The sequence below is a fragment of the Dromiciops gliroides genome, chromosome 2 (assembly GCF_019393635.1).
Source record: "Dromiciops gliroides isolate mDroGli1 chromosome 2, mDroGli1.pri, whole genome shotgun sequence".
In the NCBI taxonomy this organism is placed as follows: Eukaryota; Metazoa; Chordata; class Mammalia; order Microbiotheria; family Microbiotheriidae; genus Dromiciops; species Dromiciops gliroides.
Genome location: NC_057862.1, coordinates 408279284 through 408296178, shown reverse-complemented (window position 1 = coordinate 408296178; position 16895 = coordinate 408279284). Strand labels below are relative to the sequence as shown.

Below are 16895 nucleotides of genomic sequence, written 5' to 3'. Positions count from 1 at the left end.
CAAAACCAACCTCAGACACTCACTAGCTGTGTGACCCTGGGCAAGTCACTTAACCCTCATTGCCCCACCAAAAAACAAAACAAAACAAAAAGAAGTGGACCTATATGTACAATAATATTTATAGAAGCTCTTTTTGTGGTGGCAAAGAATTGGAAACTGAGGGAATGTCCTCAATTGGGAATGGCTGAACAAGTCATGGTATATGATTGTGATGTAATACTGCTATGCTAAAAGAAAGTAAAAACTTTTCAGAAAAAAACCTGGGAAGACTTCTATGAACTCATGCAAAAATAAGCAATCAGAACCAGAAGAACATTGTACTTGGTAGCAGCAATATTCTATGATGATCAACTGTGAATGATAGCTATTCTGATCAATATAATGATCCAAGACAATTCCAAAGGATTAATGATGAAAAATGCTATCCTACTTCAAGAGAAAAAATTGATGGAGTGTGAATGCAAATCAAAGCATAATTCCCCCCCCCTTCATTTTGGGGTTTTATTTTTTTTTTCTTTTTAAGATGCTACATAGTCCAATAGGATTGGTCATTTATAGCATAGAACTAATTTAAAGTCAACTTTTCAATTATCTGCTTTGTGGGTTAGTTGGGGGAAGGTTTCCCCTGACCATCATTACCTCATTTGGGGTGGGGCTCCTCTCTCCTGCCTCCCAGTTGGCTCTAGGACTATTTCCCCATGCCACTTCTAGAATACTGTACCCTCCACACTACTGGGATAACTTTTCGTGTTGCGGAGCTCCAATTAAGGGCCGAATTTGGGGGGTGGGGGGCAGAAAAAGGACTGAGGCCAAGCACAGTGAGGGAAGTTCCAGGGTGAATTAAAGAGTGACATTAAAATGACAATTTTTAAAGGTTATCTGCACTTATGGCTACCCCCTCCATCAGCAGGGTAATCAAGAGTCGACTATTATTACTACTGGTATAATTTCCCTCCCTTCCCCAAGATAGATGTTATTTATTTACATAGAAAAATATTCCTGACTGTTGTTTTTCAATGTCCAAATAAATCAAAAGTCCACATTTATGTAGTGTTCCCCCCCCAACACAGCAGGAGACAGAAAGAAGAATCCCAAAGCTCTCCTGAAGCATAATTTTTTTCACTTTATTTTTGTGCGTTCTGGTGGCTGTTGTTACAACATGGCTAATATGAAAATGTTTTGCATGATTTCACATGTATAATTGATATCACATTTCTGGCCTTCACAGTAAGTGGGAGAGGAATAGAAGAGAAAGAATTCTGAAATCAAAGTTTTAAAAAGAATGTTAAAAATATTTTTAATAATACAACTTGAAAGACAAAATGTTTAAATACATACTTAAATGCCCCCTAACCCTCCAAAAAAGAAACCAAGTTGTGTGGTATATTAGCCTAGGGATCTTATTTTTTCTTTTAACATTGCCACTACCTATGTAAACCTCTAGTCCTCAATTTTGTCATCCACAGAATAAAGAGTTTCAATTAAATTGCTATTCAAAAACCCTAAAATTACAAAGAAATATAGACTGTTTTAAAGAAACAAACACTACTATACACTCCTTTGGGGAAGTCCACTATAGCTTTTGGTGGCCAGAAGCTCCACCATGCCCATATCTCCCCACAAACTGACTCAGCCACACACACAGCCAGTTACTACTGGGAAGCAGCCAAAGTGATTTGCAAGGGCTCCTAAGAAATATGCATGCATACACACACACACACACACACACACACACACACACACACACACACACACACACACACGAGAAACCTTATTTCTGGAATGGTGCCTTGGACGTGGGTGCCTAATGTTGAACTGAAGACCAATAACTAATAAAAAAAAATTTTTTAAGATGATTTTTAAAACTAGTTTGGTTTTTTTTCAAGTTTCTAGGAAAAAACCTTAAGTTTAACTCCTCTTGGGGTTATATACCTCAGGTTACATAACATAAATAGCAGTTTTAAAAACTTCATTTCATGTTATGGCCAATTAAAGGAAATGAAAGCAAAGGGGAGAAGAAAAAAAAAGGGGGTTGGAGAAAGAAGGGACAGACAGAAGCTTTTTAATAGGCTCTGAGGTAAAAGTTAGGCAAAACATTTTGAACATCTTAAAGTTCACTTAGATTATGGTCTTCAGAACATTAACCACCCATTATCAGTGATACTGAAAGACTTCTGCCACTATTCTGTATGTACACACAGACAGATACACAAACACACCAAAAAGGAGGCTGGTAGTGGTGCAGAGGGGTGCCAAGAAGCCATGAACCGTAACAAAAGACAAACAAGCCTCTTTTTCCACCAGCCAAAAACTCACTCCCACTGCAATAGAACACCAGTTATATACCCTCTTTAGTACAAGGCACAAATCTTATGATATTACAGCATGGCCCTCTGGCCAACCGTGCACAAATAATTTTCCAAAGTTGAAACAGAGGGAAAAAACAGTGTAAGTAAAACAGAACTTTGTAATAATGAAGCTTATTGTTACATTAATTCAGCTATATTTTAGTTCAACATTATGTAAAACTTGGGGGCAGCTAGGTGGCTCAGTGGATAAAGCACTGGCCCTGGACTCAAGAAGACCTGAGTTCAAATTCAACCTCAGACACTTGACACTTAATAGTTGTGTGACCCTGGGCAAGTCACTTAACCCTCACTGCCTTGCCAAAAAAAAAAAAAGAAAGAAAGAAAAACATTATGTAAAACTACAATGCAATTTTTTAAAAGCCTGTTATAATAACAGGAGTTTAGTTTTGCCATAAACAGGAGGCACATAAAGTGTTTCTACTATAACATTTTCTGCTGTGTGAGGTTTGTGTCCCTTTATAACTAAATATACACAGCAATTTGTGTCAGATGTCATACAATGGAGTTAACAGTACACCAATATAACCTATAAAAATCACTTGCACATCCATTAGTGTGGATCCTTAAGAAATGAGAGGTGAACAGTGACAAAATGAAAAATGGTTTTATGCACTATATCAATACATCACCTGCCCTGTACACAACTAAATATAACTGTTAAGTTTCTTTTCTCAAAACGTAGTTAATTTATATTTAGTATAAATGCCTGGTCAGAGAAAGTGTTTCTGTAATATTTCCTTCTTAACCCTACTGTTCCACAAATTCCACATAGGACAACATGTGAAAAAAAGTTAGTTTTTTTCTCATAAAAATGCAGTTGGGGCAGCTAGGTGGCACAGTGGATAAAGCACTGGCCCTGGATTCTGGAGGACCTGAGTTCAAATCTGACCTCAGACACTTGACACTTACTAGCTGTGTGACCCCGGGCAAGTCACTTAACCCCAATTGCCTCACTTTAAAAAAAAAAGAAAAAGAAAAAATAATGCAATTATATATTTTATCACAAGACCAAGACCAGAACCTACAATTTCAGTAGTCTTTCTATCAAATTGATTTTCCATGGACTTTTTTTTTAAAGTAATACAATGAATCACATAATTCTAATTCCTACTGTAAAGTAAAAACCTAACATAGTATTTCTTGGAACTACCAATACTGGAAAGATGTTCAAGTCTACATCTAATCTGAAGAACAAAGTTAGCATAGATATAAAACATCAGCACTGAGAATATTTTACCACGGCCACAAAAGGGGCAAAATAGAACCAGGTGCCTCCAAATAAATACACAAAACAGAACGGCACTCTTAATAAATAGAAATGTTAGAGTCCATTTGGTAATGAACTCTTCATCTTTACCCAGGAGGTAAATGAAGTTGGGGAAACTGTGAAGCAGCTTGTCATACATTACAAATCATACACAAAGAGCTAGCTTAAGTGGAAGTAGAACTTGAAGGGACTAGGAAGGATGGTTATTCTGACTCCCATTCTAGCACCATTTCCATTACACCACACAAGGAAAGTCTAAAGAATGGTATTTCTAAACTTTAAAAATGCTGGAAATAAAGTCCATTGACTCAAACAGTTCAACACACTTTTAACAGTTTAGTTTCAAAGAGAAAAAAAAGCCGTTCTTTCACTCTCTCACACACGCACACACACAAAAACAAAGCTGACTACCTTTTCTCTTTCTTGTCCTAGATGCTGGTAAACATGTAAGCAAAACTCCTTTCCACGAATACAAAAAATGAAGAGTAGGTTTCCCCGTCATGAGAAGTCAAAGAGTTCATCCCCTCTCCCCGCAGAAAGGGAAACAAGCCATAACATAGGCACCTCCGGCACACTCCAGTAACCAGACATGAAAGAGTCAATCCCCGGAAAATGATCAGGTTCTCAAGAGATAAGAAGGGTACTCGTCATTCTTCATGAATCTCATCTCCTGAAAGGGGACACCTGCTGTACAAGCAGAGAACTGACGACTTTCCTCTCTCAAAAGGCTTAGACTGAGTTGGCGCTTACTGGAATTTGCAGGAGTCTCCTACACAATGCAGACTGAGAGCTTCCAGCGCAGCCTCTCCGAGCACAGGACATGTTTGGCTTGGAAGTTTCTTTCCTCTTTCTCTAGTTTTGTCACATAAAACACCTCGAAAAAGATTCTCGTGAGGATCCCTACCCCAACATCAATCCAAAAAAAAGGAAAGGAAAGCTATCTACTGCAACCACAGTGGTCTCTTGCCCGAGTAAGTGCCTTTTGCTAGCAAGGAAGAGCAAGGGCGACGGCCGGATGCCCCAGCTTGGCTAGAGCTCCTCCCAACCAAGCCTCCCAGCCAATTGAGAAGGAGAAAGAAAGAAGGGCGTGTGCTAGACACACTGCTGCCCACTGCCTTGGCCTGCAGCATCACGTGAGGAATGGGCGGTGCCAGGCAGGACGCTCTCTCTCCACCCAGTCAAATCAACAGCAAGTGGAAGTCTACGAGCCAGAGACGCTGGCCAGTCCAGACCGAAAACAGGCCAGACCAGGTATGGGTGGCACTGAAAATCTGGCCCGCCCTAAGAGCAATGCTACACCAACAACTCTCACAAGAGCGTTCAGGTTCAGTGAGGGTAAAGTTAAGGGCAAAACAGGGTGACCTTTAGCATCTTTAGATCGTTAGCAGTTATCCTACCCACTCTGGATTTTAATTCCACTTATTTGACAGTGCTGTCTTGAACTAATCAGCACCTTGTACCAAAATCATAAGCTTTACTAAAAGTTCATCTCCTAGAGTAAATAGGATTCAAAGTGGAAAACAACTTCTAAGAAAAATCTTGCTCCTGCATCTGCTGGTTCAATTTCATATTTTCTATTTGCTGATGTAATATGAAAAATCTGAGTTACTAAATAAGGACAATGAAACAGGACAAAAATTCTAATTATTACCATAGTTGCAAAGAAAAACTTGAGACAGGTGAAGATGATTAGGGGTAAGCTAATGGCTAAGCTAGAATGAGGACATCTCTCCTGGAAAGAGTTTAAAATGGGTGGTAATCTTGCCGTGTATACAGTAGTGCTCTGAATGTATTAGTTCACCTAGGTTCAAATCCCAGCTTTACTATGTACCTGGCACAGTGGGTAAGAGACTGAACTTGAAATCAGGAGGTCCTGATTTTAAATCTAATAATGGCTGCATGACCCTGGCCAAGATACTTAACTTCATCTGTCTCAGTTTTCATCATCTGTAAAATGAGGATAATAATGACACCTCTCTCTCATGGCTGTTGTGAGGATAAAATGACATAGTATTTGTAAAACACTTTTTGAACCTTAAAGCTCTATATAAATTCTAGTTATTGTGGTGGTCAAGTTACTTTCCCTTTCTGGGCATCAGTTTTCCTCATCTGTAAAACTTTGTTCAGTTGTTTTCAATCATGTCCAACTCTTTATGACCCCATTTGGGTTTTATTGGCAAAGATACTGGGATGGCTTGCCAATTCCTTCTCCAGGTCATTTTACAGATGAGGAAACTGAGGCAAACAGGGTTAAGTTATTTGTCCATGGTCATACAGTGTCTGAGATCACATTTGAACTCAAGAAGATCAGTCATCCTAATTCCAAGACCATCACTCTATCCACTGTGCCACCTAGCTACCCCATTTGTAAAATAAGAGGCTTGAATTAGCTGATCTTTAGGTTCTCCACCATTCAATTTTATGGTTTTTATTTCTTTTATTGGGAGGTGGGGGAGCGAATTAGCATGGTGAACACAGACTCCTACAGACCTGAGTCCAAATCCCACAACTGATACTAAATCAATTAACCTCATTCCTAAGCAACTTTCAGAAAACTCATCAATAAATTCTATAAGTAAGTCTTGCACTGGTGGAAAGAATTCCCACACTTCTGAATGAAATCATAGGTCCCTGCTGCAATAACAATGGTTTATTGTGAAGAAAGGTAAAATGCACTGTATGGCTAACATTGCATTAACATACACCTGAGGTTTAAAAAATGAGTACTGAACTATCACAGCAAAGTCAGTTTTTGATTATCCCACTTTAAAAATTATAACTAATCAAATTTCAACTACATCATGGAAGTTACTAAGAATTCTCCACCTCAAAAAAAAGAATTAAAAGGAAAAAAAAAGAATTCTCCATCTCACTTGACCCCCATCTCCTTTGTACATTGGTACCTGTGTTAAATGAAGCAAATTAAGTAAAACAGAACTAGAAAGATAAATACCCAATAAAATTTATAATAGATTCGAGTATCACTATCTGAAATTTCAAATTATTTGTACTCTAAATTGCAAGATTTTCTAACAGAAGTATCTTGGATACTATTTAGTCCAACAAGCCAATTCTCTTTTTATGGATAAGAAATATGAAGCCCAGAGAAAAGCAATTTGTTCAAAGTGGCAGAGGCAAGACTAGCTCCAAGAATGCCTGACAATTTAAAACTTGACTAGTTCAAGTTAAGTGTCACAAAATCAAAACAAAACCTAAGAGATATCTAACCCCCTTTCAATAAATCAATTAGAAAGTTACACTGGCTTATAAAGTAATCAAAAATGGCCATCAATTAAAGTGAAATGTTTCAACATAAAAAAATATTTTGGAGCAGCCAGGTGGAGCAGTGGATAGGGACCCTGTCACAGAGTCAGAAGAACCTGAGTTCAAATCCAGCCTCAGATGCTTACTTAAGCAGCCTGTCCCTAGGCAAATCACTTAATCCCAATTATCTCCAAAAAACCCCAAACTTTTTCCAGTAAAAGATAGTTAAAATGGCAACTTTATTACAGTAGTTTCTCACTATCCAGAACACAACCGAACTACTTTACTCAAAGTTGAAAATAACTTTACCAACAATGCTATTTCCATTCAAACAAACTACCAGGGCAGTGCATCAAGAAGAGCCAGCAAAAAATCAGAAATAATGGCAGTTTTTAAATATTCATTTTAAATAATTTAATTTTAATGGTAAACAAAAAATAAATTAACAAATGTATTAACTATGCCTAAATTAATGACAACTTGCTCATCTAGTTTTTTTAATTTACTTATTTTGTTCAGTTTTACATTTTTCTTTTACAATTGAAAGATGAAAAGATTTATTAATCATTGTTTTATTACCTTCATTTTCCAATGCCAGACCCCTGCCAAGTTTTGTTTTTCTTCCTCTCAATCTATGACAGTATATAATTCAGACTAAAGTCAATTTAAAACAAATTTCAGAAGCAACAGTAAATGGATCATACACATAAAATTATAAATTACCTCAGAGGCCATTAGTTCAATCCCTTCATTTTACAAATCAAGAAACTGAGACCCAGGGACTTATAACTTGTCCAAGGCTATACAAGTAGTTGTCAAAAATGGTATATGAACTCAGCTCTTTCCACTCTACATAGTGCTTCCCCCCAAAAAGGGCCTTTGACCAGCTGTTCAAGCAATATCACATTTGAAAACTGCTTTGCTCCTTAAAACAAATGTCTTTTTGTTTTTCTGTTCATAATACCTCATCTGCCAACTTTGTTTATCTTTGCAATACTTAATCAAAATGCTGCAAGAAGGAGGGAGCAAAAAAACAGCTAGCAAATGATTCTAATTAGCCACTATCTCATACTTAGACTACTATAATTTGCAATGTTGTATTCATTCAAGTATTTTTTAAAAAGTTATTCCACATTATTTTGTTATTTTTCATTAAAACCATATTATAAATGTTGTATGTGCAAAGTAAACACTACTATACAGCTATAATAACTGGGATAATCAAACAAGTCAGCAGATGAAGTACTTTACTTGAATAATTTGGGCCAATAGGAAGAGAATCTGCTAGGTAAAAATTAGCATCAGATATGCAACTATAAAATGGAGGTATGGAGATTAACTGCCAATGCCTCATTTCCTAAACCTATTATACTCCTTAACAAAGTAAAAAAGGATGACAAATGCCCCCCACATCCACAAGTCACTGATGGCAATGAAATACCTTTAAAATTGGAACTTTTTTTAATGCACAGAAGGAAGCACAATCATTTTGAAAGTAACATATAGGACTACATTTTTTCCCCACAAAAGAAAGTAGTATATTATGGAAATTCACAGTGGTGAATGCACAGACAAGATCATATTGAAAGTAACATAGAGAACTACATTTTCCCCAACAAAAAAAGTGGTATGAAATGGAAATTCAAGCAGAATCTTTTTTGTATTCCGCAGTGTGAAAACTTTTTTTGGTGTTTTAAGTTCAGAATTTTTAAAAAGAGAGGAATAAAGAATGGTTGTTCCCTTAAGATAAGTGCTATAAACTAATGTTTGTTTAATTTGTATAATTTTTGGAGGGTGATGATAGTGATCTCTAGGTCTACCATCTGTAGTAGTTCTGGGCCCTCTCTAAAGACTGGGATTTGGGAACTAAGAAATGTGTTCAATCAACTGTGTGAGGCTTTTTTAAAGGCATTTAGGAATTATTGCACATAGGCTTTGCCGGTCCTTATATAAAGACTTTTGCTGGTACATGGGCGCCCAGAGCCCTTTCTGGAATTGGGGATAAGGGCAAATGTACCAACTAAAACCTAACAGAATCGTTGAGAAGGGGGGCAGAGGAGCTGCATCAATTTAAAAGGAGAGACAACTTCCATTTTCAGTACTGTCTAACTTTATGTCCTACTAGGCCTATACCCCCAAAGAAATAAAAGAGGAAAAGGAGCCCATGTGCCCCCATCCTAAAATAAAATTAGGGCAGCTTTTTATAATGGAAAAGAATTGGAAGCTAAGGGAGTGCCCTTTGGGGCAATGACTGACCAAATTATAGTATACGGGGGCAGCTAGATGGCGCAGTGGATAAAGCACCAGCCCTGGATTAGGAGGACCTGAGTTCAAATCCTGCCTCAGACACTTGACACTAGCTGTGTGACCCTGGTGACCCAAGTCACTTAACCCTCATTGTCCTGCAAAAAAAAGAAAAAAGAAAGAAAAATGCAAATTATAGTATACAAATGTAATGGAATACTATTATATCATAAGAAATGACGAGTTTCAGAGAAATCTGTTAAGACTTGTATGATGCAGAGTAAAGCAAGGAAAACAGGAAACAATTTATCCAACAACAAAATTTTAAGAAGGAAAAACTGAAAGACTTAAAAAGTATGATAAATGCAATCATCAACCATGATTCCCAGAGCACCAACAATCAAACATGCTTGTCACCTTAGAGATGATGGACTCAAGATGCAAAATGATACATACATTTTTTAAAATAGAGCAGTTTATTTTCCTTGATCATACATATTTGTTACAGTTTTCTTTTGCGGGGGGGGGGGGGGGGAAGGTGGTGAGTAGGTAGGGGAGCATGAAGGAAAGAAAATAAATGCTGGGTTCAGGGGATTTTTTTTTTTAATTGTTAGACTTTCTGGAAGTTCCAGCAAAGAGTAGGCAAGGAATTCCCAACGAGTGATGGGGGAGGCCCACACAAAGACCCAGACACAAGATCTCATTTTTTTTTAAAGTACATACATGTACATATAACAGCCAATTTGCCAGCCTTTTCCTACATCTACTAAAAAAGGGAAGAAAGATATTCTTTTGGTGTAAAATCCTATTACACAAGGACTTCATTGCCAGACCTTCAGGATCCTGGCCAGTATACTAAAGCAAGGTAAATTAACTAAAATGTATCAAAAATTACATCCCCCTTCCCCAAGAAGGAAAAAAAAATCTAGTATGTTCACTGAAACTAATAGAGATCCATCTCTATTTACTTCCCTATACTAATGGGAGTCTAATATGATTTTTCCGATGCTAATTTCTGTTAAAATTTTCATCCCAGGCCCTTACACTTTGATGGATCTATAATTTTATACCATGTGGATTCTACCTCAGATGGTACCAGCTGCAATCCATCCATGACTTTTCATGTTTTGAAAGTCTTGTTTTTTCATGTTTTGCCACAGTTTGAGGAGGAAAGGATCCACCCAACTTGCTGTGGACCTTCCTTACTCTCTCTTCATGTTGTATGGATGGATGAGAAAGGGACATTTAGGCTGTCCATCCTTAGGTCTCACATTGACAGACCCGCCTTCTTTTCTAATCATGTATTTCTTACATCTTTACAAATCAAAATTTGCCCAAGAGAAATAATGGAATAGCCTACTTATGCCTATACTTCTTCATTGCCCTTTGGATGACCCCCAACTTTAATTCTTCTGAAACTATTGTATTTCATGACTCACAACAATTAATCATCACTGTAATAATACAAGTATAAAAAAATAAGCCTTAGTCAAAGAGCCTTCCTTTCTAGGAAGGTTCCATATGAACCAAAATATCAATAATGTTATTTTATGGTGGCAGAGAAAGTAGTAGTTGATTCCAGTTAATGGAGGAATGGCTAAACAAATGATGCTAAATGAATGTAATGGACTATTACTATGTATTACTGTACATGAGAAATGTGAAAAATTCAAATATGTATGGAAAGATATGAATTGATGCAGACTAAGGAAAACATACAAAACAACGATGTAAATTGAAAGAGCAACAAAACCAGAAAGAAGCCAAATGCTAAAAAAAGAAATGAGAAACTACACCTCTTTTCCTCCTTTGCAGAGATGGGGAAATTATAGAACATTACATATATTGTCAGACTTAGTTCGTGTAAATTAGTTTTACTGAACTCTAAGTCTTTTTTGTTCCTTCTCAAATGTATTCTTTGTTAAAGAGGATGGCTCCCTGAGTAGGGCAAACGGTAGAGGGATACACTGGGAAATGAAAGTGATATAAACAAACAAAATCCTTAAGTTTCTCCCCACTCCAATTCATCCTTCTCACAGAGCTGCCTAACTGATTTTCCTAAAACATAAATCTGTCTTGTCATTTCCCTACTCAGTCAGCTCCAGTGGCTGGCTACCCTATTTATTCTAGGAACAAATATAAACACTTCAATTTGATACTTAAAGCCCTCACAATATAACCCTAACCCACCTTTCCAGCCTTATTGCACATTAATCCATTTAACAAATACTAAGATCCAGGCAGCAAGCAGGCTTTCTTTTTGTTCCCCTGTCCCTTATTCCTGCAGTGTACCTCCTACTGACCTCTGTCTCTCAAATTCCTAGTTTCCTTCAATGCTCAGTTCACCTTTTACATTAGGTTTATGACTTCCCAGCTGCTAATGCCTTTTACCACCAACACCAACACTGAAATAAAATCATTATGTGTATGCAAGCATAATCTCTCCCAAAAGAAGATAAACTTCTTGAGGACAGGAAGTCTTATTTTGTCTTTATATGCTCAAGGCCTAGCACAGTGCTTGGCACTTAATAAAATGCTTGTTAATTAACTGACAAACTTTTTAAAAAAATAAATCCATAAAAAAAATTTTAAAACAACAATAATAATGAGTCATTAAAAACATTATGAAATTTCATAAAGGCAATCAGACTAGTTCTCTTCCAACTCAGTTCTGGGACCAGTTTATTGTCCATTCCCAATGTCCCATTTTTTATGTGCTGATGGACCAGTTCTATGAGTTATCCTTCCAAATGCAGGTTATTGCCTACCATCCAGTATTTCTACACTCTATACAGTAAAGCCAAATTCTTTTGAACTATTACAGACTTCATTAAGGAGATTCTGCAATGACCTGAGATTTGATGAAATCAACACAATATAATTTGCAAACAAAAATATGTGGAAGCTCTCCTTACCTATTGGGATTCCCTCTTCCACTTACACTCTGCATAAGACATTCTCCATGAGAGTAACACAAACACTTTTACTAAACTTACATTTCCCTGTTTTGTCTCACTTAATATTAATAATTAGAAAAGAAACTTAGTTATGAGATCTTTCAAGAATTTTGCATAATTGATATATGCACACAAAACAGTTGTTTTGTGTTCTGCCCTACGAATGCTTTGACAAAGAGGACTGTGAGAGCTTGTATTGTCTTAACCTTTTAGTCAACTGTGTGTCTATAAGATGTGATCTGCTACAAAATATCCTTTAGCAAAGTCTAACTTTTCCTTTTCTCAAACTTTCATCAAGGATGCCCTTAATTTGTATATGGATTAAGCTAATAAAAAACCTGGATAGGAAAATAGAGCTAGATCAGCATTTTATTCTGTTTGGGGGTGGGGGTAGGAGGGAGATTGGTTTCTCCTCTCCTAATTGTTTTCTTTAGTGCTTTTTCTTCTCCCTCTTGTACCAGGCACAGTGCTATTAAGAATACAAATGTTATGTTTTAAATCACTCACCGATGATGAAAAAGTTTATCATAAAAACTTTCACAGTTGGGGGCAGCTAGATGGCGCAGTGGTTAAAGCACCGGCCCTGGATTCAGGAGTACCTGAGTTCAAATCTGGCCTCAGACACTTGACACTTACTAGCTGTGTGACCCTGGGCAAGTCACTTAACCCCCATTGCCTGAAAAAAAAAAAAAAACAACCTTCACAGTTAAGAAAAATAGAAAGACATAGGAAATTATGTCAAATAAGCTGGAGAAGAAAAGCAACATACAAAATGACAACAACGTAAACTTTAAAAACAGCCAAAAACAGATACTGAAAGCTTTGTAATTATAATGACCCACCTTGGCCCAAGAGTTAAGGAAATGTACTTCCCTCCCTTCTTGGGGGAGTGGACAGAAGGGAAGGAAAAAGAAAGGGGTATGAATATGGAAAAATACATATACTGTCAAATACGGCTGAAGTGTTGGTTGATTTTGCTGAATGGCTTTCCCCCACTACTTCTTTATTCTTTTTCACAAAGAATGGCTTGCAGGGTAGTGGAAGGAAAGGAATATGTCAAAAAATGGAAGTGATTTACAAACAAAAAATTTATCCACATTTAAAAAAAAAAAATTAAATGTTATCATTCTTTTCCATTTTTCATCTATTCTCCCACTTTTATCCTTAAATACCCTCCAGATGATTTTGCTACCTTAGGTCTTTTACCAGTTTTTCTTTAAAATTTGTTTTTCCTCTACTAATAATAATCTTTACCATAATACTCTGTAAGACTTAACAAAAAAAACATATATTTTAAACAGATGTGGCCATGGAAAGCATTATGGTAGTCAACAGAAGAAAATAAAAGTGTCTGCTGGGTGAAGTGATTTCTAGATTCTTTTGGATTAATTAATTATTTAAATTAATTAATTAAAATCTTACATCACTTACCAAGATAAGATCAAAATGGATACATGACCTAGATATAAAGGGATATATCATATGAAAATTATAAGAAAATGGAACATATTACCTATCAGGCTTCTGGATAAGAGAATTTATAATAAAGAGAGCAATTTTGATTACATTAAATTATAAAGGGCTTGCACAAATAAAACCAATGTAGCCAAGATTAGAAGGAAAGCAGAAAATTGCGGGAGCAGATTTATAAACAGTTTCTGAGATAAAAGTATCATCTCAAATATGTAAGGAACTTTGTCAAATTTATAAGAATATGAGTCATTCCCCAAATTGACAAATGGTCAAAGGATAGGAATGTGCAGTTTGGGGATGAAGAAATCAAAACAATATAAAGTTATATGGAAAAAATGCTCTAAATCATTATTGATTAGAAAAATGCAAATTAAAATAACTTTAAATCATCATCTCACCTATCAGATTAGCTAAAATAATCAAAGAGGAAAATGGCAAATGTTGGTGGGGATGTCGAAAAATTGGGACCCTAATACACTGTTGATAAACTGTGAACTGATCTAGCCATTTTGGAGAACAATGTGAAATTATGCCTAAAGAAGCAATAAAACCATGCAAACCCTTTGACACAGCAATTAGATCTGTTTCCCAAGGTGATCAAGGAAACAGAAAAGGACACTCTCTTTATGGTGGCAAAGAACTAAAAATTGAGGGGATGCCCATCAACTGGGGAATGGCTAAAAAAAGTTGTGGTACATGATTGTGATGGAATACTAATGTGTTATAAGAAATGACAAGTTGGTTAATTTTAGAAAAACACTGGAAAGGGATGAAATTATGAAAAGTGAAATGAACAGAACCAAGTGAACATTGTATACAGCAACAGCATTATTCGAAGAACAACTATGAATGACTAAGTTATTTTTAGTATTATAAATACTCCAATCAATTACAAAGGATCTATGAAGGAAGATGCTATCTGCCTCCAGAGAAAAAACTGATAAATAGAAATATATATAGTATTGTTAGACACACGCATGCAGGCAGACACACACACACACATTTGTATCTGATGGTGGTGGCCTTCTCTAGTGCAAGGCGGGGAGGGAGAAAAAAGTACACAGCAGAGAAAAAAAGAAAACTCAGAAGGAAGCACAGAAAAGCAGGGTTAGCTTTGAAAACAATGTGTAATATTAATTGCATAGTGTTTTTTTTTAAAGTAAATAGTTTGAAATGGAGATTCATGGTTTCATATTGACTTCTCTTTTTATACTGCTATGCACATGGAAATGGTTGGGTTTTTGTATTTAAGTACAAAATGAATAAATTTGCAAACAAGCTTATATTCTAAATCAGTGTCTCAGCCTTGCCATATATCTCTGTCTGGCAAGAAAGATTAAATTTTTGCTGGCTGAAGTGTTTTCCAGGTTCTTCTCATCTCTTTGTGACAACTAATATATAATAGTTAAACTTCCTTAGGAAATGCTGACAGTTGGTGTAGACACCAGTTCTATTCATTCTCATTTTGGCTAGCAACAGCTTGTCAAAATATGCCATGTTAGAATTGTCTCAATTGCATTCCGTATCTTATTTTTATTCTCTAATTTTGTATTGATTTGTAGTCTTGTCCTAACAAGTCACTAGACTAACTATACAAAGATTGGTAATTCAGTAATTACTCCCATATCAGTTAAGTAGCTACTCTTGTCTTAAAATATAATAAATTTCATTTTTAAGTTATTTTATGGTCATCATGTTCAGTATTTCTCCCAGTACTGATAACATTTAGGCAAAATACAAATATATGTCCTGGGAAGGCAGGACAGGAGGAATGAGCATTTATAAAACACCTGTGTGCCAGGCACTGTGTTAAGTTCTTTTTACAAATATATGATCTCATCTGATCCTTACAACAATTCTGAAAAAGATGCTATTATTATTCTCACTTTACAGTTGAGGAAACTCAAGTAAACAGAGGTTAACCTCTGATTTACCTGGGGGGTCTTAGAGCTTGTGTGTACGGCCACATTTTAACTCGGGTCTTGCTGATTCTAGGTCTAGCACTCTATCCACTGCACTACCAGCTGACTTTCTTGTGAACCTTTAGATTTTAATGGGAGAAGAGGGGGTGACCCTTCCTTGAATGGATTTATATGTTTCTTGGAATCTCATGGAATATTATTTAGCTATGAGACAAATATGACAAATACAGAAATACGGAAAGATTTATATGAACTAATATGGTGAAGTAAGCAGAACCCCCCCCAAAAAAAACCACAACAGAAAATGTGCAATGCAAAATTACCAACAATCTTGGTCCCCAAAGATGAAACAAGAAGATACTTCTCCCTAACTCCTTTAGGGGGTGGGGGGAGGAGGAATTCGCTAGTATAAAACATTACATATATCACTAGTTTTGGTATTTTTTCTCTTCTCTCTTTTTTTTAAATAAAATCTTTAAATTAAAAATAAAAATAAAAATAACTTTTGTTCTATGAGATGATTCTCTGGAAGAGAAAGTGATACAGGTGAAATTTAGGAGAAGTAACAACAAAAGATGCCAATAAAAAGTTACTTTTTAAATCTTTCTTTACACAAAGTCAAAATATGATTCCTCATTGATCTTACTTCTTTCTTCTGGAACTAAAACAACCATTCCAATATGTGTAGACTGTAGTCTCTACAAGTCTCATCCAATGTTCAACACTCCAATTTGGCTGCCAGCAATAATAGACCTAAACTAGCTTCTTCAGGAAGCCGACTGAAGGTCAGATAGCTCAGGAACTTAGGACTTTTACTGCTATTCACAATTAAGACAATTTTTTGTACAAATCTAAAACTAAGAGTCAAAAAATACCAACACAAAATTTTCACGTGAAGCTGTTGGATTCAAAAGTACATTTACACAGGGGCTAAATTTGTACTATTTATAGTAACCTATAAATAATTCAGGTATACATATGTGTATATATGTACATGCCATGCATAGCTGCAGCGATAAAAAGACATTGCAAAGAATCTATCTTATTAGAAATACTTAGGATTAAGAGGAGACCTAAAATTCAAGTCCTAAGAAAAATTAGGATACAGTTTTAGATTAAGAGGGGAAGGGGGAGGAGAACCATCACCAAATCTCACTGGATTAAATTGTTTAAAATGTTGGGTTTTAGTTTTTAACTCAAATACTGACTGCCTACATAAAAGGTGGTTCTGTCTAGTCAACCACAATCTTTGAGCTCTCTTCTCACTTTAAATCTGGGACAGCTAGGTAACACAGTGGAAAAAGCACTGGGCCTGGAGTCAAGAAGACCTAAATTGTAATCCAGAATCGGACGCTTAGTAGCTGTGTGACCTTGGGCAAGTCACTTAACCCTGTTTCCT

General features: G+C 36.2%; 1 protein-coding gene across 2 annotated transcripts in view; it reads right to left on the bottom strand.

The window, feature by feature from the left end:
• Window positions 1-16895, bottom strand: part of SIAH1 (siah E3 ubiquitin protein ligase 1) — a 41897-nt gene that overhangs the window by 2699 nt on the left and 22303 nt on the right. Inside the window, exon 1 of one of the 2 annotated variants that reach the window (XM_043986716.1) lies at window positions 4048-4742. The exons of the other annotated variant lie outside the window; for it this stretch is intronic. Within the exon in view, the coding sequence (XP_043842651.1) occupies window positions 4048-4138 (91 nt within the window). The 5' untranslated portion in view covers window positions 4139-4742. Of the gene's footprint in view, window positions 1-4047; window positions 4743-16895 lie in introns of those variants that run through there. 2 annotated transcript variants of the gene reach the window in all.